The sequence below is a fragment of the Convolutriloba macropyga genome, chromosome 2, assembly GCF_964194025.1.
Source record: "Convolutriloba macropyga chromosome 2, txConMacr16.3, whole genome shotgun sequence".
NCBI lineage: Eukaryota > Metazoa > Xenacoelomorpha > Acoela > Convolutidae > Convolutriloba > Convolutriloba macropyga.
The window spans coordinates 65,131,517-65,154,721 of record NC_134469.1 but is presented as its reverse complement, the minus strand read 5'-3'; the positions used below and the strand labels follow the sequence as shown (position 1 = coordinate 65,154,721).

Here is a 23,205-nt window from a genome sequence, read left to right as displayed (position 1 = left end):
TTTTTTAGCATAAATGTGGTCTTCAATTTTAAACTTGGATGCCTTCTCTAGTAGTCTGTAGAATTCTGTGCTGTTTTTCCGATAGTTTGGGTATAAAGTTGTTTGGATATTTTCCAATAAATCGTCATGGAAGTGAAAAACGTATTCGGTTCACTTGCTTAGTTGTTTTTTTTTGGCATTTTAAAGTTGTCGCTGAAGGTTTCAGTTTTCTTTGGTATGGTTGATAATCCTTCTTATCTGATGGTGTTCTCGAAAAGTTTTATCTCGTGCATTCCTTCCTGGCTTATTTTGTCGGGAGGTGTTGAACTCGATTCACGTATGCTTGAAAAACTGAAGGTAATTTTCCGATCAGCTTGTTGATGGCGCCAGCTTGTGTCTGAAGTAATTTGTTGAGTTCCAGTCGTAAGTTCTCGATGTCTTCTTCTGCTTGAATGGTAAATTTGTTCAGTAGAATGGGAAAATTTCTTGAGTCGGTATTTTGATAGTCTTTATAGTTGATTCATCCGTGGTGTTAGTGCATTAACGATACTGATTCGAAAGATTCATAGTGTTGCACGGTAAGTTTTGCACGGTAAGTTTTGTTTCGTTGAAATATTTTTGTTCCAAATAACTGGTGCACAAATTTTTTGTTTCTTTGAATCATCGAGCGTCTACTTTTGTATAATGAACGTAGCCAGCACAATTGAACGAAGCTTCTGCCATTTACGTTTTTTCTGTTGTTTTGGCAAGCGTAATGATATAGTGCTGGCTGTTTGAAGGGCTTGGGTCAATTTTTTTTAGCATAAATGTGGTCTTCAATTTTAAACTTGGATGCCTTCTCTAGTAGTCTGTAGAATTCTGTGCTGTTTTTCCGATAGTTTGGGTATAAAGTTGTTTGGATATTTTCCAATCAATCGTCATGGAAGTGAAAAACGTATTCGGTTCACTTGCTTGGTTGTTTTTTTGGCATTTTAAAGTTGTCGCTGAAGGTTTCAATTTTCTTTGGTATGGTTGATAATCCTTCTTATCTGATGGTGTTCTCGAAAAGTTTTATCTCGTGCATTCCTTCCTGGCTTATTTTGTAGGGAGGTGTTGAGCTCGATTCACGTATGCTTGAAAAACTGAATGTAATTTTCCGATCATGTCCATGTCGTTGGCGCCAATTCAGTTCTCGTTGACTGTGAAACCTTTTGGACGCTATTAGCAGAAGACCGGAGTTGATGGCGCCAGCTTGTGTCTGAAGTAATTTGTTGAGTTCCAGTCGTAAGTTCTCGATGTCTTCTTCTGCTTGAACGGTAAATTTGTTCAGTAGAATGGGAAAATTTCTTGAGTCAGTATTTTGATAGTCTTTATAGTTGATTCATCCGTGGTGTTAGTGCATTAACGATACTGATTCGAAAGATTCATAGTGTTGCACGGTAAGTTTTGCACGGTAAGTTTTGTTTCGTTGAAATATTTTTGTTCCAAATAACTGGTGCACAAATTTTTTGTTTCTTTGAATCATCGAGCGTCTACTTTTGTATAATGAACGTAGCCAGCACAATTGAACGAAGCTTCTGCCATTTACGTTTTTTCTGTTGTTTTGGCAAGCGTAATGATATAGTGCTGGCTGTTTGAAGGGCTTGGGTCAATTTTTTTTAGCATAAATGTGGTCTTCAATTTTAAACTTGGATGCCTTCTCTAGTAGTCTGTAGAATTCTGTGCTGTTTTTCCGATAGTTTGGGTATAAAGTTGTTTGGATATTTTCCAATAAATCGTCATGGAAGTGAAAAACGTATTCGGTTCACTTGCTTAGTTGTTTTTTTTTGGCATTTTAAAGTTGTCGCTGAAGGTTTCAGTTTTCTTTGGTATGGTTGATAATCCTTCTTATCTGATGGTGTTCTCGAAAAGTTTTATCTCGTGCATTCCTTCCTGGCTTATTTTGTCGGGAGGTGTTGAACTCGATTCACGTATGCTTGAAAAACTGAAGGTAATTTTCCGATCAGCTTGTTGATGGCGCCAGCTTGTGTCTGAAGTAATTTGTTGAGTTCCAGTCGTAAGTTCTCGATGTCTTCTTCTGCTTGAATGGTAAATTTGTTCAGTAGAATGGGAAAATTTCTTGAGTCGGTATTTTGATAGTCTTTATAGTTGATTCATCCGTGGTGTTAGTGCATTAACAATACTGATTCGAAAGATTCATAGTGTTGCACGGTAAGTTTTGTTTCGTTGAAATATTTTTGTTCCAAATAACTGGTGCACAAATTTTTTGTTTCTTTGAATCATCGAGCGTCTACTTTTGTATAATGAACGTAGCCAGCACAATTGAACGAAGCTTCTGCCATTTACGTTTTTTCTGTTGTTTTGGCAAGCGTAATGATATAGTGCTGGCTGTTTGAAGGGCTTGGGTCAATTTTTTTTAGCATAAATGTGGTCTTCAATTTTAAACTTGGATGCCTTCTCTAGTAGTCTGTAGAATTCTGTGCTGTTTTTCCGATAGTTTGGGTATAAAGTTGTTTGGATATTTTCCAATAAATCGTCATGGAAGTGAAAAACGTATTCGGTTCACTTGCTTAGTTGTTTTTTTTGGCATTTTAAAGTTGTCGCTGAAGGTTTCAGTTTTCTTTGGTATGGTTGATAATCCTTCTTATCTGATGGTGTTCTCGAAAAGTTTTATCTCGTGCATTCCTTCCTGGCTTATTTTGTCGGGAGGTGTTGAACTCGATTCACGTATGCTTGAAAAACTGAAGGTAATTTTCCGATCAGCTTGTTGATGGCGCCAGCTTGTGTCTGAAGTAATTTGTTGAGTTCCAGTCGTAAGTTCTCGATGTCTTCTTCTGCTTGAATGGTAAATTTGTTCAGTAGAATGGGAAAATTTCTTGAGTCGGTATTTTGATAATCTTTATAGTTGATTCATCCGTGGTGTTTTTGCATTAACGATACTGATTTGAAAGATTCACAGTGCTGCACGGTAAGTTCTGTTTTTTGTGCCAACTTTCTTGAATATTACTTGGCACCAATCTGCTGAATGATTTCAACGCGGACATTTTTAAGAATTGGGGCTATAATAAATGCACGCAGTTGCGCTTGTGAACATTTCGTTTTAGATTTAAATTGGTTCCGAGTTCCAGTTTTGTGTCCCAATAATTTCGTTTTGTGCTTCTTTTATTGCTCTATGCTCTGTGATACATAAATTGTTTTGTTTTGCTGCAGTGATCTCTCCAACGTGGTTTGCGAACTGTTCGAGATAATTCATTGATTTTTTTTGTTTGGTTCCGTGACACTCGCTTGTCACAACCATCGAAGACTGATTTAATAAAGGAAAGAAGAAATTTATCGTCTGCTCCAATTCCTATTCCTAACACGGCGGCGACAGCAGTGGATGCCCGACAGCGCGGGGTTGTCGGATAAAATTGGGCTCGTCGGGCTGCTTGTCTCAAGTATTTTGTTGATTTCCAATCGTAAGCTCTCGATGTCTTCTTTTGCTTGCTTTCCTGCCCACATCGTTTTTTGAGCTATCCAGGGCTGTCCGGCTGCCGAGTATCTCTTGTTTGTGAAATTAAGTGGGCATGCATAATTTTCATAGATCACGGATTTTCTGATGCAGGCTGAAAATTTTGCAGCTTTTGTAGCAACTGCAGGCTGATTTGACTGAACTATGTTATAACTTAGAAAGGTGATTTTGTGCCTTAGTAAAGTGCATAAGATTTGTTATGTTTTATCCGGTTCAGATTTTGCTGGCAGAAATTCTTGTTTGGAGATTTTGGATAGTAAAAATGTTTCAAGATTTTTGAAACTGTTTTGGGATCGGTTAAAGTTGTAAAATGAATTTCCGTAGTTTTTCCTTTGTTTTATTCCCACCAATCATTACGAAGTTGTTTTTTTTCTATTCTGACTCATCGAGGCCAATTGTTTGCTGGAGGTTACCTATTGCTTCTCGTCTGTGGAGGGTCAGCCGCTTTACTTGTCTTCTGTAGTTAAACCTTGGTTCAACTTTACGCTTTTTTCTTTCCCATAGGCGTTGTGGATTTGGTAAAGACGTTCTTGGGGATAGATTACTTTCTTGAAAATTGAGTTTAAGTTCGGCAGTTGACGAACTGCTAAAAGATATCGTGTTGCTGAGATTTGAAGTTATAATTATAATCTTACATGTCATCAAAGTCAGGGATTCTAAGACTGCCAGTGCTGGCGTTTGTGCAATCGGGCGTGTACTCGTGTATTCATATCCATTATCGGGGTTTGAAACATTGGATATTTAGAGGGGCTCTAATATAGTGTCCCAGTCGTGCCACAAGTTATTGTTTCTCATTGCGTTGTCCGCTTTGAAGGACCTCTCTGTATCACCCTATGGGTTGTCGCTTTCGTCTTTGTCTTTGTAACCTGCGTCAATTTGTAATTCATGTTCAGGGTGGTAATATAACGGGCAGTAAGTTTTTACGGTAATGGCCTGTTCTTCCTCTGTCTGATGTAACGTGTTGTAAACCAATTGTTCTCTAGCTATGGTCAAATGGCGGCCTCGTCGCACATTGTATTGGCGGTTGGCGCCAAATCTTGTCAGTCTGGGAAATACGCTGTGATTTGTGAACGTATAGTTTTATGGGTCTATCGATTCCGGTGTCTCATTGCAAGCTAAAGTAACTAAGGCTTCGACAAAGAATGGTTTGCGTTCTGTCGCAGTACTGTATTGAAAATCAGAGCTTATAAAATTTTCTTTAACGCTAGCGAAGAGTCTCGCTGTTTTCTCTTGTTGTTCCTTAACAATCGTATTTGGGATTGTTTTTCTATAAGTATTTAGTTTTAAATTTTTTAAACCAGTGCGTTATCGGGGTTCTCCCATGAAAAACATCTGAGGGTGTAATTCAAATATTTAAGTTACACCTTTATGACCGCTCCTTGTGCTGTTGTGATTTTGGTGCACTATATCTTCTCTTATTTGTTGTGGAACACACTTTTGTTTGATAAAAATGTTGCCTGTGAGATCCCAGAATTTTCTTTGCAAACGTAGGCAACAAGAGCTAATCTAAGGTATTCTTTTACATAGTTCTTTTTGTCTGTCGAAAGGTATTGGCCGGTTGTTGGTGGCCCTCTTTCGAACCATAGTGTCTTTCGTTTAATATCTTGATCCCTCCGTTGCTTTGAACGTAGGTTAAGTAGTCCGTGGTCGTGTTTAATTTTTCCTGGTGTGTTCTAGGAGTACAACAAAGTTAAGAACGTGGTTTAGTGCATTCCAAACTGTCCGTGTTGTAATTTCGTCTGGAGGAATCTGGTGACTGATCTGTTGTCTGTTAATATGAGCTCTAGTTTTTACATCCCCAAATGAGGTTGCCAAACATGTCGAGGGCAAGGGGAACGACTAAGAATTATAGGCGTATGCTGATAGCTAAAGCCAATTTGGCTGAAATATTGATCCAAATGTAACTGATGCATAGATTTTAGTTTCTTTGTATGAATCATTGAGCGTGTAGTCTATGATAAAGTAGTCGGCAGAATAGAACACAGCATCTGCCATCATTATATTTTAAGTGGTCAGTTTTTGGCAAGCGTATTGATATAGTGCAGGCTGTTTGAAGCTCCTGGGTCAATTTTTTTAGCATGTCTTCAATGTCAAATTTGGGTTCCTTCCCGAGGAGTCCGCTTAATGGAAGTGTTTTTTCCTATAATTCGGGTATAAAGTTGTTTGGGTATATTTTCCAATAGTTCTTTACGGAATTGAAAAACGTATCTTTCATATAACTTGGTTTGTTAATTTAGGTATTTTAAAATTCTCGCTGAAGATTTCAACTTTCTTTGGTATGATTGATAATCCTTCCGATCTGATTCTGTTCCCGAAGAATTGTATCTCGTGCATTCCCATCTGGAATTTATCGATGCCAGTTTTCGAACCGGATTAACGTTGGTATGAAAAACTGCACGTAATTAATGATCAAGTTTGTCGTTGGCGCCAATTCTAATCTCGTCGACATTGAAAACTTTTGACTGCTGTTAGCACAAGACCGGAGTTGATAGCTCCGACTCGTGTGACTAACTTTGTTTCGTAGAACGGTACAATTTTGTGATTCGGTACGGCAAGAGATAACCGATCCTGTTTCCCATTTTGCTGCTGATGAACAATAGTGAGAATTTCGTTCAGTTGGGCCCGTGGTAAAACTTACTTTGGTAATACTTGATTCATCAGTGGTGTTAGTGCATTGATGATATTGATTCCAAGGGTATATAATGCTGCACGGTCAGTTTTTTTATTGTGAGAATTTTCTGGAATCTTAGTTGGCACCAATCTGCTGATTGATTTGTACGCGGACATATATAAAATTGGAGATATATAAGAATTGCACCCAGTTGCGCTTGTGGTGAACATTCCGTCGTAGAGCTTTAAAGAGGTTCCGATTTCGGGCTTTGTATCCTAATAACTTGATTTTGTGCTTCGTTTAATGCTCTATTCTCTGTGATACATAAATTTTGTTTTACTGCACAGTGATCTCTCCAACGTTGTCTGTGAAGCATTTGAGATAATTCATTGATCATTTTGTTTGCTTGGTTTTATGGCACTCGCTTGTCAAAACTTTCGAAGACTGATTTAATAAAGGGAAGAAATTTACTGTCTGTTCCAATTCCTATTCCTAACACCGCGGCGGCAGCAGTTGTAGCCTGACAGCGCGAGGTTCTTGGATGAAATTGGGCTCGTGTGGCTGTTTGTCCGAAGTAATTTGTTGATTTCCAGTCGTAAGCTCTCGGTGTCTTCTTTTGCTTGCTTTCCTGCCCACATCGTTTTTTGAGCTATCCAGGGCTGTCCGGCTGCCGAGTATCTCTTGTTTGTGAAATTAAGTGGGCATGCATAACTTTCATAGATCCACGGATTTTCTGATACAGGTTGAAGAGTACTGCAGCTCTTGTAGTAACTGCAGGCTGGCTTGACTGATTTATTTTATCACTTAGAAAGGTGATCTTAATAACTAAGTCTCTGAGATTCGTAAGTTTTTACGGTAATGGCCGGTTCTTCCTCTGTCTGTTGTAACGTGTTGTGAACCGAATGTTTCTAGCTATGGACAAATGGCGGCCTCGTCGCACATTGTATTGGCGGTTGGCGCCAAATCTTGTCAGTCTGGGAAATACGCTGTGATTTGTGAACGTATAGTTTTATGGGTCTATCGATTCCGGTGTCTCATTGCAAGCTAAAGTAACTAAGGCTTCGACAAAGAATGGTTTGCGTTCTGTCGCAGTACTGTATTGAAAATCAGAGCTTATAAAATTTTCTTTAACGCTAGCGAAGAGTCTCGCTGTTTTCTCTTGTTGTTCCTTAACAATCGTATTTGGGATTGTTTTTCTATAAGTATTTAGTTTTAAATTTTTTAAACCAGTGCGTTATCGGGGTTCTCCCATGAAAAACATCTGAGGGTGTAATTCAAATATTTAAGTTACACCTTTATGACCGCTCCTTGTGCTGTTGTGATTTTGGTGCACTATATCTTCTCTTATTTGTTGTGGAACACACTTTTGTTTGATAAAAATGTTGCCTGTGAGATCCCAGAATTTTCTTTGCAAACGTAGGCAACAAGAGCTAATCTAAGGTATTCTTTTACATAGTTCTTTTTGTCTGTCGAAAGGTATTGGCCGGTTGTTGGTGGCCCTCTTTCGAACCATAGTGTCTTTCGTTTAATATCTTGATCCCTCCGTTGCTTTGAACGTAGGTTAAGTAGTCCGTGGTCGTGTTTAATTTTTCCTGGTGTGTTCTAGGAGTACAACAAAGTTAAGAACGTGGTTTAGTGCATTCCAAACTGTCCGTGTTGTAATTTCGTCTGGAGGAATCTGGTGACTGATCTGTTGTCTGTTAATATGAGCTCTAGTTTTTACATCCCCAAATGAGGTTGCCAAACATGTCGAGGGCAAGGGGAACGACTAAGAATTCTAGGCGTATGCTGATAGCTAAAGCCAATTTGGCTGAAATATTGATCCAAATGTAACTGATGCATAGATTTTAGTTTCTTTGTATGAATCATTGAGCGTGTAGTCTATGATAAAGTAGTCGGCAGAATAGAACACAGCATCTGCCATCATTATATTTTAAGTGGTCAGTTTTTGGCAAGCGTATTGATATAGTGCAGGCTGTTTGAAGCTCCTGGGTCAATTTTTTTAGCATGTCTTCAATGTCAAATTTGGGTTCCTTCCCGAGGAGTCCGCTTAATGGAAGTGTTTTTTCCTATAATTCGGGTATAAAGTTGTTTGGGTATATTTTCCAATAGTTCTTTACGGAATTGAAAAACGTATCTTTCATATGACTTGGTTTGTTAATTTAGGTATTTTAAAATTCTCGCTGAAGATTTCAACTTTCTTTGGTATGATTGATAATCCTTCCGATCTGATTCTGTTCCCGAAGAATTGTATCTCGTGCATTCCCATCTGGAATTTATCGATGCCAGTTTTCGAACCGGATTAACGTTGGTATGAAAAACTGCACGTAATTAATGATCAAGTTTGTCGTTGGCGCCAATTCTAATCTCGTCGACATTGAAAACTTTTGACTGCTGTTAGCACAAGACCGGAGTTGATAGCTCCGACTCGTGTGACTAACTTTGTTTCGTAGAACGGTACAATTTTGTGATTCGGTACGGCAAGAGATAACCGATCCTGTTTCCCATTTTGCTGCTGATGAACAATAGTGAGAATTTCGTTCAGTTGGGCCCGTGGTAAAACTTACTTTGGTAATACTTGATTCATCAGTGGTGTTAGTGCATTGATGATATTGATTCCAAGGGTATATAATGCTGCACGGTCAGTTTTTTTATTGTGAGAATTTTCTGGAATCTTAGTTGGCACCAATCTGCTGATTGATTTGTACGCGGACATATATAAAATTGGAGATATATAAGAATTGCACCCAGTTGCGCTTGTGGTGAACATTCCGTCGTAGAGCTTTAAAGAGGTTCCGATTTCGGGCTTTGTATCCTAATAACTTGATTTTGTGCTTCGTTTAATGCTCTATTCTCTGTGATACATAAATTTTGTTTTACTGCACAGTGATCTCTCCAACGTTGTCTGTGAAGCATTTGAGATAATTCATTGATCATTTTGTTTGCTTGGTTTTATGGCACTCGCTTGTCAAAACTTTCGAAGACTGATTTAATAAAGGGAAGAAATTTACTGTCTGTTCCAATTCCTATTCCTAACACCGCGGCGGCAGCAGTTGTAGCCTGACAGCGCGAGGTTCTTGGATGAAATTGGGCTCGTGTGGCTGTTTGTCCGAAGTAATTTGTTGATTTCCAGTCGTAAGCTCTCGGTGTCTTCTTTTGCTTGCTTTCCTGCCCACATCGTTTTTTGAGCTATCCAGGGCTGTCCGGCTGCCGAGTATCTCTTGTTTGTGAAATTAAGTGGGCATGCATAACTTTCATAGATCCACGGATTTTCTGATACAGGTTGAAGAGTACTGCAGCTCTTGTAGTAACTGCAGGCTGGCTTGACTGATTTATTTTATCACTTAGAAAGGTGATCTTAATAACTAAGTCTCTGAGATTCGTAAGTTTTTACGGCAATGGCCGGTTCTTCCTCTGTCTGTTGTAACGTGTTGTGAACCGAATGTTTCTAGCTATGGACAAATGGCGGCCTCGTCGCGAATTGTATTGGCGGTTGGCGCCAAATCTTGTCAGTCTGGGAAATACGCTGTGATTTGTGAACGTATAGTTTTATGGGTCTATCGATTCCGGTGTCTCATTGCAAGCTAAAGTGACTAAGGCTTCGACAAAGAATGGTTTGCGTTCTGTCGCAGTACTGTATTGAAAATCAGAGCTTATAAAATTTTCTTTAACGCTAGCGAAGAGTCTCGCTGTTTTCTCTTGTTGTTCCTTAACAATCGTATTTGGGATTGTTTTTCTATAAGTATTTAGTTTTAAATTTTTTAAACCAGTGCGTTATCGGGGTTCTCCCATGAAAAACATCTGAGGGTGTAATTCAAATATTTAAGTTACACCTTTATGACCGCTCCTTGTGCTGTTGTGATTTTGGTGCACTATATCTTCTCTTATTTGTTGTGGAACACACTTTTGTTTGATAAAAATGTTGCCTGTGAGATCCCAGAATTTTCTTTGCAAACGTAGGCAACAAGAGCTAATCTAAGGTATTCTTTTACATAGTTCTTTTTGTCTCTCGAAAGGTATTGGCCGGTTGTTGGTGGCCCTCTTTCGAACCATAGTGTCTTTCGTTTAATATCTTGATCCCTCCGTTGCTTTGAACGTAGGTTAGCGACGAATCGTGTCAGTCTGGAAGTGTGCGCTGTAATTTGTGAAAGTATAGTTTCCTGTGTCTATTGATTCCGGTGTCTCATTGCGATCTAAAGTAACTGAGCCTTCGACAAGGTGGTTCGCGATTTAAAGTTGATTGGTGGTGCTGCGTGTTTGCTGCGGTTAAAGGTGCTTCATTTTGCAAGAGATTGATGGCTTCCAGATCTGTTGATCTGTTGACTATAACTGGTCATGATTTAGAAATGTTCCGTGTCAGGATAATGCTGTCCTGATTTTTGAACTTGGTTGTCATTGGCAAGTGGTTTTCGTTTTGATTTGCAGGCTCAAATTTGATTTGTCTCGGATTGATTGCCGTCTGGTTTTCAAACCGATATTGCGCTTCAATCGGTCGCAGTCTTATGCGGTGAATGCATTATGTGTAATTGGTGATGTTTTTCGTCAGTATTATTGGCATTTGTTAAGAGTTCTTATACCCTATTGAGTGGTATCCATCTTGGTTGTTATTTGTTCGGGAGTGCTCTGTGTTGTGCATTTTGGGTCTAGTATGAGCCAATGTTAATGAAGTTTAAGGGGAGTTTCAATCGCCCTTTTGTCGCAATGCTCTGTATTTGAGATCAGAGCGTATTAAATTTTCTTAAACGCTAGCGGAGAAGTTGTTTTCTCTTGTAATTCCCAATCTCTGTCGTACTTGGGATAATTCTTCAATAGTTTTTTAAAATAATTTTTAAAACCAGTGCGCTAGTGGGAATTTTTTTATGAAAAGCATGTGAGGGTGTGCATCCTAATGCTGGTGCATATGTGTTATGTATAAAAGTTGCTATATCAACGTAGAGATGACAATCTGTTGATGCTTGATTTTCGTTAATCCGTGAACTTTGTTTCAAAGGTGTGTGATTTCTTTCAAAGAGTCCTATGGTCTGTGCGTGTTTCAGCGTGAAGTGTTTAGGCTGTATCTCTGGTAGGCTCGCCAGCTCGTTCATCAGTTGATTTAAATACTTTGCTCAGGTCACAGATTATTGTTGATGGAATAGAGGAATGTCTTATAAATATATACGTAAGGTCCTTATCAACTCTGTGTGCGTCACTTGTCATCAAGGGAAGGTCGAATAGGTTTTTTAAAAGACATCTATGCCTGTTAGTACGAATGTATATGGTGATGGGTGAACCTTTCCTACAAGGTCTATAAGCATTCTTAATTTCGGTTTGGTGACATGGGTTGAAGGGGTGGTTTGAGGGACACTGTTGGAAAAATTTTGTTTGCAAGTCAGGTGGTTTGGAATCTAGTCGGTAAGTGTTTCTGAATTAAATTTTATTGAGAATTTCGATTGTGGTTTAGGTTACATCTTTATGACCGCTCTTTGTGCTGTTGTGCAGTAGATTGTTTCTTAGAAGTTGTGGAACACACTATTGTTTAATAAAATTGTTGCCTGTGTGATGCTTGTGTATTCTATACAAGCTTCAGCTAATCTGGGGTTTTCAGTCTGATAGTAGTTCATGTCTGTTGAAAGGCATTGTCAAGTTGTTGGTGGCCCTTGTTCGAACTATAGTGTCTTTCGTATAATATCTCGATGCCTGCGTTGCTCTGAACCTCGGTTTAGTGGTCCTTATCTTGTATATTTTTTCTGGTGTGTCCAAGAATTATATCAAAGCTAAGAACGTGGCCGAGTGCATTCCAAACTCGTTGGTTTTATTTTCCTCTGGAAGAATCTGTTGACTGATGTGTTGTCTGTTAATATGAGCTGATTTTTACATCCCAAATGAGGTTGTCAAACGTGTCGATGGCAAAGGGAACGGCTAAGAATTCTTGGCGTATGTTCGTTTTTAAAGCTAATTGGCTGAATTATTGATCCAATTGTAACTGTGCGTAGATTTTAGTTTCTTTGTATGCTCATTGAGCGTGTAGTCTTCTATAATGATAAAGTAGCCCAGAGAATAGAACACAGCATCTGCCACCCTTATATTTTGGTAGTCAGTTTTGGGCAAGCGTAGTGATCTAGTTAGTGCAGTTTGAAGGTCCTTGGTCGGGTCTTTTTTAGCATAATTGTAGTCTTGATTTTCTTCTGTTCGTTTGATTAGTTGTTTTAGGAATTTCTGGCTGAAGGTTTCATTTATCTGTGGTATGGTTGATAATCCTTCCGATTGGATTGTGTTCCCGAAAAATTGTTTCTCGTGAATTCCCAACTGGCAATATCGGTGGCATGTTCTGTACCGGATTCACGGATGCATGAAAATATTGCACGTAATTTTTCGATCTTTTCAATTTCGATCGTGTCGTTGGCGGCAATTTCGATCTCGTCGACATTTGGCCATTTTAGAGTTATTTTTGTCGCATAAACGAGCTAAAAGCTCTGACGCTCATGCTAAGGCCTTTAAGCAGCCTTTGAAATGTATATGTTCTGGAAGCAATTTTGAATTCCAGGAGTCGGACTGATGTTTCCTCAGCCATTTGAATTGAGAAAAATCCATTGCTACCATCTTTTTGATTGAGATTTTTTCTGTGTGGTAAACAAGCATCTGCTAAGGTTACAATTAAGAAGATGTTCTCAATCTTATCATTTCCTTTGAGGTGGCTTCTTTTTTAGCCAGACAAAATGCGTAGTTTCTCGTTTGGTTTGTATTAGCAAAGATAGGCGATATTGTAGCTGAGCCGTAGTGCTGTTATTGCTCCATAGTTTTGGACTAGTGTTCAACTAATAAAGTCATCTTTTAGGTGAATTGAATTCTTTTGAATCTTAGAGTAAACGGCCCTGTCGGTCTATCCAATCTCCAGTCTTCGGCGCGTCATTAGTTTCGATTATGACCATTTGATCTGCAATTTTGGTTTCTACTGGTTGCAGCTGCAGTTTTCGAGGGTTAATGAAAAACTTTGTTTTCCTTTGCAACGATTTTTTCTTCGATGCGTTTGGACTTTTTTCCGTTTCCTTGCATTTTCCTTGCAAGGTGAAATGGTGGAAAATGGGAGATGGATTTATAGCAATTTTATGTTTTTCAAAGAAAGAAACTGAAAAGAGTTTAGGACAAGGTTTCTGATATCAAAAATTTTTACGGAGGAATGTGTCCAATTTTGAAGTTGAATTGTGTTGTTACTAATATAAAAAATTCCTTTGAAACGTTAGCTTGCTGCGCGGGTTTCTGTTAGCTTTTGTGTGAAATTGTTTTTGTGACATTACACTGCAGAAAGCGCCCGTGTCAGCTGAGACTTTTATTAAAAAAATTTTTTCGAACAGTAATGGTACAAGAAAACCCTTCTCTGCTATTATTGAATGGTCGAGGCTCATTTCTATTGAAGAACTATGTTCCTTGGAACGGTTCCTGTTCTGTCCACTGTAGGCTCCTCGTCCTCTACCTCCTCTCTGATAGTGGAACTGTCAGCTGTTTGAGTTAGTGTTAGAATTGTAGTGTTGGTCTGCGTTGCGGGAATGATTGTGGTCTCTCATAAGTACTGAGATTTTGTTGTTGGTTTGGAGTTGGTCGGAATCGTTTTTCCTAAGATCGTGTTACCTGCATTGAAGCAGTGCCAGGGGTCATGTTTTTTTGATGGCCTGAATAACTGTTTGGTGGCTTGCGGCATTAAGTTCTTTAAACGCAGTAGTGTTGGACGGTTCTAGGTGTATTTGGTCAATGCAGACACGAAATAGCTTACCGAAACCTTATCGTTTTCCTTTAGAAACTTTTTTCATTTGAATGGCTTTAGTTGGATGAATTGTTTTGGTTTTCTTCGTTGTCTTTTGTCTGTGCGATTGATGCCTGCTCCGTCGATGTCCGCAATTGCCATGGTTTGCGAGGTATTGCAGGTCAGTGAGGAAGCTGTCTGGTTGTTCTTTAACAGGGTCAAACTTGCGTGGTCGAATTGCAGGTCGAGTTCGAATTTTCGTCTTGATCTGCTCCTATGTACAGTTTCTGAGTTGTTGTGGGGACTGATCTACATTTCGCATGTTTTCCGGTAGTTGTAGATAAAAGTTCAGTGCATTTCTATGCACGCGGAGATATTGTGCTCTCTGGTGGTGAGCTTCAGGTATTTTTGACTCCGCGATGCTTGCCCGAAGTATCCCTTCGAATTGGTCGCAGTATTTGTTCGGTAATCCGGAGAAACGTTGGAGGTAAACATATGGAGGATTCATTCCAAACTGTTGGTGGTTTTAAATTCATTTGGAAGAGTCTGGTGATTGATCTGTTTTCTGTTAGTGTGAGCGCTGATTTTTACATCACCAAATGAGGTTGCCAAACGTTTTGAGGTCAAACGGAACGGCTAAGAACTCTTGGCGTATGTTGATAGATAAAGCTAATTTATCGTAAATATTGATCAATGGTAACTGGTGCATAGAGTTTAGATTCGTTGATTGAATCATTGAGCGTGTAGTCTTCTATAATGATAAAGTAGCCCGCAGAATAGAACACAGCATCTGTCATTATTATATTTTGCTAGTCAGTTTTTGGCAAGCGTAGTGATATAGTTAATGCAGTTTAAAAGTGCTTGGTCAATTTTTCTGGCATAATTGTGGTCCTCAATTTTAAAGTTAAATTCCTTTTTTTAGGTGTCTGGAAAATGGTAGTTGTTTTCCGATAGTTCAGGAATAAAGTTGTTCGGGTATATTTTTTTCAATAGTTCGTCATAGTTTTCGAGGGTTAATGAAAAACTTTGTTTTCATTTGCAACGATTTTTTCTTCGATGCGTTTGGACTTTTTTCCGTTTCCTTGCATTTTCCTTGCAAGGTGAAATGGTGGAAAATGGGAGATGGATTTATAGCAATTTTATGTTTTTCAAAGAAAGAAACTGAAAAGAGTTTAGGACAAGGTTTCTGATATCAAAAATTTTTAAGGAGGAGTGTGTCCAATTTTGAAGTTGAATTGTGTTGTTACTAATATAAAAAATTCCTTTGAAACGTTAGCTTGCTGCGCGGGTTTCTGTTAGCTTTTGTGTGAAATTGTTTTTGTGACATTACACTGCAGAAAGCGCCCGTGTCAGCTGAGACTTTTATTTAAAAAAATTTTTCGAACAGTAATGGTACAAGAAAACCCTTCTCTGCTATTATTGAATGGTCGAGGCTCATTTCTATTGAAGAACTATGTTCCTTGGAACGGTTCCTGTTCTGTCCACTGTAGGCTCCTCGTCCTCTACCTCCTCTCTGATAGTGGAACTGTCAGCTGTTTGAGTTAGTGTTAGAATTGTAGTGTTGGTCTGCGTTGCGGGAATGATTGTGGTCTCTCATAAGTACTGAGATTTTGTTGTTGGTTTGGAGTTGGTCGGAATCGTTTTTCCTAAGATCGTGTTACCTGCATTGAAGCAGTGCCAGGGGTCATGTTTTTTTGATGGCCTGAATAACTGTTTGGTAGCTTGCGGCATTAAGTTCTTTAAACGCAGTAGTGTTGGACGGTTCTAGGTGTATTTGGTCAATGCAGACACGAAATAGCTTACCGAAACCTTATCGTTTTCCTTTAGAAACTTTTTTCATTTGAATGGCTTTAGTTGGATGAATTGTTTTGGTTTTCTTCGTTGTCTTTTGTCTGTGCGATTGATGCCTGCTCCGTCGATGTCCGCAATTGCCATGGTTTGCGAGGTATTGCAGGTCAGTGAGGAAGCTGTCTGGTTGTTCTTTAACAGGGTCAAACTTGCGTGGTCGAATTGCAGGTCGAGTTCGAATTTTCGTCTTTGATCTGCTCCTATGTACAGTTTCTGAGTTGTTGTGGGGACTGATCTACATTTCGCATGTTTTCCGGTAGTTGTAGATAAAAGTTCAGTGCATTTCTATGCACGCGGAGATATTGTGCTCTCTGGTGGTGAGCTTCAGGTATTTTTGACTCCGCGATGCTTGCCCGAAGTATCCCTTCGAATTGGTCGCAGTATTTGTTCGGTAATCCGGAGAAACGTTGGAGGTAAACATATGGAGGATTCATTCCAAACTGTTGGTGGTTTTAAATTCATTTGGAAGAGTCTGGTGATTGATCTGTTTTCTGTTAGTGTGAGCGCTGATTTTTACATCACCAAATGAGGTTGCCAAACGTTTTGAGGGCAAACGGAACGGCTAAGAACTCTTGGCGTATGTTGATAGATAAAGCTAATTTATCGTAAATATTGATCAATGGTAACTGGTGCATAGAGTTTAGATTCGTTGATTGAATCATTGAGCGTGTAGTCTTCTATAATGATAAAGTAGCCCGCAGAATAGAACACAGCATCTGTCATTATTATATTTTGCTAGTCAGTTTTTGGCAAGCGTAGTGATATAGTTAATGCAGTTTAAAAGTGCTTGGTCAATTTTTCTGGCATAATTGTGGTCCTCAATTTTAAAGTCAAATTCCTTTTTTTAGGTGTCTGGAAAATGGTAGTTGTTTTCCTATAGTTCAGGAATAAAGTTGTTCGGGTATATTTTTTTCAATAGTTTTGTCATTGAATTGAAAAACCTATCTTTCTGTTCACTTGTTTAGTTGTTTTAGGCATTTTAAAGTTATTACTGAAGGTTTCCTTTATCTGTGGTATGGTTGATTGTCTTCCGATCGGGATGTGTTCCCGAAAAATTTTATCTCGAGCATTCCCAACTGGCATTATCGGTGGCAGGTTTTGTACCGGATTCACGGATGCATGAAAAGTAATTTTTCGATCATGTCCATCATTTCGATCGTGTCGTTGGCGACAGTTACGATCTCGTCGACATTTGGCTGCTGTCATTTTAGAGTTATTTTTGTCGCATAAACTAGCTAAAAGCTCTGACGCTCATGCTAAGGCCTCTGAGCAGCCTTTGAAATAATTGTTCTGGAATCAAATTTGAATGCCAGAAGTCGGACTGATATTTCCTCAGCCATTGGAACTGAGAAATTTCCATTGCTACCATCTTTTTGGTGGAGATTTTTCTTTTCCTGTGAGGTAAACAAGCATCTGCTAAGGTTGCAATTGGGAAGGTATTCTCAATCTAATCATTTCCTTTGAGCTGGTTTCTTTTTTAGCCAGACAAAATGCGTAGTTTCTCGTTTGGTTTGTATAAGCAAAGATAAGTGATGTTTTATCTGAGCCGTAGTGCCGTTTTCGCTCCATAGTTTTGGAGTAGTGCTAGTTCAACTAATAAAATCGTCTTGGTGAATTGAAATTTTTTGAATCTTAGAGTAAACGGCCCTGTCGGTGTATCCAATCTCAAGTCTGCGGCGCGTAAATTTGTAATTAGTTTCTTACATTCCTTTTTCAAATGAATCAGGAATATTTTAAATATTTGCTGTTTTCTGAAGGTTTACATGTCTCAAGGTTTTTGAACTTTGTGAAATCATCGATAATACGCTTTGCAACACCAGTGAATTCGATTGAGTCATTATGAATTTCTGGAGAAGGGAACAAAAGCTCGTTGTTGTGGCTGCTGGAAATGTGGAATATCGTGCCTAACAACATTATCGATTGATTTTGCTATCTGTTATAAGCTGTTGATCTAGTGTGGTATTGCACCTGTTCTGGTATGATTACTTCAAATATTGCAACAATTGATCAGTCTCAGATGTTTAGTGATAATGCCGTTTTGTTAATGGCTAGTTGAGTTGGTATTTTGTTCTGCTCAGTTTGTCCAAAGTAATAGTTAGTACCCGTATGTTTTTTTTCAAATTTTGCGGTTGGTTCCATTATGTCCTTTTGATCTGCAATTTTGGTTTCTACTAGGTGCAGCTACAGTTTTCGAGGGTTAATGAAGTACTTTGTTGTCATTTGCAACAAAGTTTCCTTCGATGCGTTTGGACTTTTTTCCGTTTCCTTTCAGTTTCCTTACGTGAAATGGTGAAGACCGGGAGGTTTCTTTTTAGCAATTTTGTTTTTCAAAGAAAGAAACTAAAAAGAGGTGAGGACATGGTTTCGAATATCAAAAATTTTTCCGAAATGTGTTCAATTTTGAAGTTAAATTGTGTTGTTACTAATGTAAAAAATGCCGTTGAAACGTTAGCTTGCGGTGCGGGTTTCTGTTAGCTTTTGTGTGAAGAACTATTTTTGTCAAATTATATTCTTGACATTACACTAAAGAGAGCGCCCGTGTCAACTGAGACCTTTGTAAAAAAATTTTTGAACTAATGGTACAAGAAAAACCTTCCCTCGGAAGTTTGAAATAAAGCTATCTAGGTTTTGTAGCAAAGCATGCAGAGTATTTAGTTTTTTAGCTGCTGTTTAAATGACATGTCTCCATTATGCCGATGATTAGCTTTCAGGGCAGACACGAGCAATGTATTGATTAATCGCATAATTGTTACAGAAAATTCGGTAAGGCGTAGAAAACCCTTCTCTGCTATTATTGAATGGTCGAGGCTCATTCCTTTTGAAGAAATCTGTTCCTTGGAATGTTTCCTGTTCTGTCCACTGTATGCTCCTCGTCCTCTACCTCCTCTCTGATAGTGGAACTGTCGGCTGTTCGTGTTATTGTTAAAATTGGTTTTGGTCTGTATTGCGGGAATGATCGCTGTCTCTCATAATTACTGAGATTTTGTTGATTTGGAGTTGGTTGGGAATTGTTGGGTAGATTGAGGCCTTAAGTTCGTTAAACACAGTAAGGTGGGACGGTTCTAGATGTATTTGGTCCATGCGGACACGTCTATTGATGATCGCACTTAAATAGTTTAAAGGAACGTTATCGTTTTCTCTTTAGAAGTACTTTTTTTAATGGCTTTACTTGGATGAATTGTTCTCGTTTTCTTCGTTGTTTTTTGTCGTGCGATTGATGCCTGCTCCGTCGACGTCCGCGATTGCCATGTTTTGCGAGGAATTGCAGGTCAGTGAGGAAAGTATCTGGTTTTCCTTAACAGGGTCAAACTTGCATGACTTTAGATAGAGTTTCGTCTTTGATCTGCTCCTATGTACGAGTTCTTGTGGGGACTGATCTACATTTCGCGTGTTGTCCGGTTGTTGTTGATAAAAGTTCAGTGCATTTCTGTGCAGAAGGAGATTTTGTGCTCTCTGGTGATGAGCTTCAGGTATTCACCGACTCGGCGGTGCGTGCCCTAAGTAGGCCTTCGAATTGATCCAAGTATTTGTTCGGTAATCCGCAGAAACGTCGGAGATGAACATATGGAGTATTCATTCCAAACTGTCGGTAGTTTTAATTTTGTCAGAAAGAGTCGGGTGACTGATATGTTCGTCTGTTGATATGAGCACTGATATTTACATACCCAAATGATGTTTCCAAACGTGTCGGGGGCAAAGGGAACGGCTTAGAGTTCTTGGCGTATTTTGATAGTTAAAGCTAATTTGGCTGAAATATTGATCAAATGTAACGGGTGCACCGAGTTTAGTTTCTTTGTTTGAATCATTGAGCGTGTAGTCTTCTATAATGATAAAGTAGCCCGCATAACAGAACACAGCATCTGCCATTTTTATATTTTGCTGGTCAGTTTTTGGCAAGCGTAGTGATTTAGTTAATGGAGTTTGAAGGTCCTTGGTCAATTTTTTAACAAAATTGTGGCCCTCAATTTCAAAGTTGGATTCCTTAAGGAGTCTGTAAATTGGTATTTGTTTCCCGATGGTTCTGGAATAATGTTGTTCGGGTATATTTTTTCGATAGTTCGTTTTGTTCTTTTGGTTGGTTGTTTTAGGCATTCTAAGTTATCGCTGAAGGTTTCGTATGTCTGTGGTATGGTTGATAATCCTTCCGATTGGATTGTGTTCCCGAAAAATTGTTTCTCGTGAATTCCCAACTGGCATTATCGGTGGCAGGTTCTGTACCGGATTCACGGATGCATGAAAATACTGCACGTAATTTTCCGATCGTGTCGTTGGTGGCAATTCAAATCTGACCGACATTTGGCCGCTATCATTTTTGTTGTTTTTGTCGCATACTCGAACTAATAGCTCTGACGCTCATGCTAAGGCCTTTGAGCAGCCTTATGTATACGTATATGTTCTGGAAAAAAATTAGAATACCAGAAGTCGGACTGATGTTTTCCTTGTCTTAATGTGAAATGGTGAAAAGCAGGGATGTAGTAATGTTAGCGATTTTGTTTTTCAATTTCGCATTTTTCGCATATCAAAAATTCCTGCAGAGAAATGTGTCCAATTTTGAAGTTAAATTGGGTTGTGCTAACTAATTTAACAATGCCGTTGAAACGTTAGTTTGAGCTGCGGGTTTCTTTTAGCTTTTATGTGAACTGCTTTTTTTTGTCACATTGTTTTTGTGACATAACACTACAGAAAGCGCCCGTGTCAGCTGAGACTTATGCAATTGTTTTGAACTGTCATGGTACAAGAAAACTATTTCCCCGGAAGTTTGAACTCTATGAAAATTATTTCACCAGAAGCTGAGACTTATGTAATTGTTTTGAACTGTCATGGTACAAGAAAACTATTTCCCCGGAAGTTTGAACTCTATGAAAATTATTTCACCAGAAGCTGAGACTTATGTAATTGTTTTGAACTGTCATGATACAAGAGAATTATTTTCCCGGAAGCTATTGAGGTTTTGTAGGAAAGCTTGAATAGTTGTTTTTAGCTGCTGATTAAATGGCAGGTGTCCGTTTTATCGATTAGCCTTGAGGGCAGTCGCGTGCAGTGTCCTGAGTTCTCGCATAATTCCGACCGAAAATTCGGTAAGGCGTGAATGGTCAATGTTCAATTCTTTTATTGGAGAACCTTCTGATCCTTGGAACGTTTCCTGTTCTGTCCGTTGTAGGCTCCTCGTCATCTAACTTCTCTCTGATAGTGGCTTTGTCGGCTGTTTGAGTTAGTTTTAATATTATATTGTGTTGGTCTGCGTTGCGGGATTGATTGTGGTCTCTCATAATTACTGTGATTTTGTTGTTGGTTTGGAGTTGGTTGGAATTGTTGTGCCTAAGATTTTGTTACTTGCATTGAAGCAGTGCCTTGGGCCAGTGTGTTTTCGATAGCCTGAACAACTGTTGGTAGCTGGCAGCATTAAATTCGTTAAATGCTGTAGTTTGGGACGGTTCGAGGTGTACTTGGCCAATGCGAACACGTCTATTGATGATTGCACTTAATTAGTTTACCAGAACGTTACTGATTTCCTTTTGAAGTACTTTTTTGTAATTGAACGGTTTTCTTTGGATGAATTGTTCTCGTATTCTACGTTGTATTTTGTCTGTGCGATTAATGCCTGCTCCACCGACGTCCGCAATTGCCATGGTTTGCGCGATATTGCAGGTCAGCGAGGAATTTTTCTGGTTGTTCTTTAACAGCGTCAAACTCGGGTGATTGCAGGTCAGTTCGAAGTTTCTTCTTTGATCTGCTCCTATGTATCAGTTTCTGAGTTCTTGTAGGGACTGATCTACTTTTCGCGTGTTTTCCGGTAGTAGTAGATAAAATTTCAGTGCATTTCTGTGTAGACGGAGATATTGTGCTCTCTGGTGGTGAGCTTCAGGTATTCTTTACTCGGTGATGCTTGCCCGAAGTAGGCCTTCGAATTAGTTCCATTATTTGTTCGGTAATCCGGAGATACGTCGGAGGTAAACATAAGGGGATTTGGGTCTGCCATTGATGTTTAATTTTAAGTCAGTATTTTCTATTCAGAAGTTGGCTAATAAGAGTGAATTGCAAGATTGTTTTGTTCAGAATGGTGTGGGTGGTTTGTTTGGATTTTGAAAAGAACTTACTGTTGCTCAGCTGATGCGCGGTAAATTGTTGTAGAGGCCAGTGGAGTTCCAGTCAAAAATAACGAGGTTTTAATGTGGCGGTGTTCCGGAATATAATAATTTAACTTGCTGAGATTAGTCAAAGATAACATTAACTTCAATGCCTGAGGGAGAGCGCCATATGGTTCCAACCCATACGACTATTGATAATTGTAAGCATTTTCATAATTCCAGGAAATTGCTCTCAGTTCAGTGATCTGTTTTTTGTTTTCTATTATTGGAAATGATTATATAAAAGATGTTGAAAGAAATTATTGTTGCAGAAAAATTGTTTGAAATCTCTCACGCCATGTGGCCTCTCATTTATGGTTCATTTCGGCTACTAGTTTTCTCTATTCTTCTGTAAGCAGTCCAGTCGCGGGTTCGGTAGACTTTGATTCAATTTTTTTAAGTTCTTTGGTGTGCGTGGTTTCGAGGCAAAAAGCTCCGATTTCTGCCAATTGGTATTCTAAGTTATTTTCTCGGTGCTATTAGAACCAATGATCGTAGAGTGGTAGTATTATCAACTACATTTATGAAATTTTACTACATTATTCTTTAGCAATTTTATATTTATCAACCAATCAAAAGCTGGAATCTTGAAACTCGCCTTATCATTGGTTTTAACTGCTTGTTCTGTGAGATATCTAAAATGTCTTTTCCTATTTAAAATGCTTTGAATTACTTTGCGCTTTAGAATATTTATAATATGCTTTGAATTACTTTGCTCTGAATATCCTAAGGTAAGAAGGTTTAAATTTGGAGATGGTTCTGCAAATCGACAAATTTATTCAGCAAGTTGTCAGATTTGAGTATGGTTGCGTATAGTGGGAGTTGAAATGTGTTGGTTTAAGGTGAAATTCAGGGATACATAATGGGCAAATCAGAGACCTTTCGGAGAGAGGGGGAGGCTTCGTGGCATGGTCACGTGACCTGTTTGACTGTTTCACCAGAACATCGCAGACTGGGCCTAGCTAACAAGCTGATGAATCTACTAGAAGAGGTATTTTTATGCTAATATTTTGAGGCAATTTTATTTTGTGGTTTCCATCGATATCCTTTTTTGAACTGCTTAGAAAATGACCTTTGCGAAAGAATAATTTGTATAAACGCTGTTATTGGTCTAATTGCGGTATACAGTTCGAAGAATGCTTTTCGACATTCTTAAGCTGTTTTCTTCGATATTTTTAAACGGTTTTCGACATTTTTAAGCGGTTTTCTTGGACATTTTAAGCGGTTTTCTTGGACATTTTAAGCGGTTTTTGGTCAAGCTCGTCTTGGTATATAATTCATTCTACCTAATTGAATTTTCAGGTTGTTCTGTGGGCAGTGCGACCACCTTAGGCATTTAGTGACCGCGTTGTGATGAATTTAAAAGTTATCAACTGCTATGGTGATTTTGACGTGTTTTTATTAGTGTTTGATCAATATGCAGTTTTGGTGT

The 23,205-nt window shown here is 38.8% G+C and overlaps 1 protein-coding gene across 1 annotated transcript in view; it reads left to right on the top strand.

The window, feature by feature from the left end:
• LOC142334611 (N-alpha-acetyltransferase 20-like) overlaps positions 1-23,205 on the top strand; it is a 34,558-nt gene that overhangs the window by 5,780 nt on the left and 5,573 nt on the right. Inside the window, exon 2 of the mRNA XM_075382783.1 lies at positions 22,616-22,764. Coding sequence (XP_075238898.1) covers positions 22,616-22,764 — 149 coding nt within the window. The remainder of the gene's footprint in view (positions 1-22,615; positions 22,765-23,205) is intronic.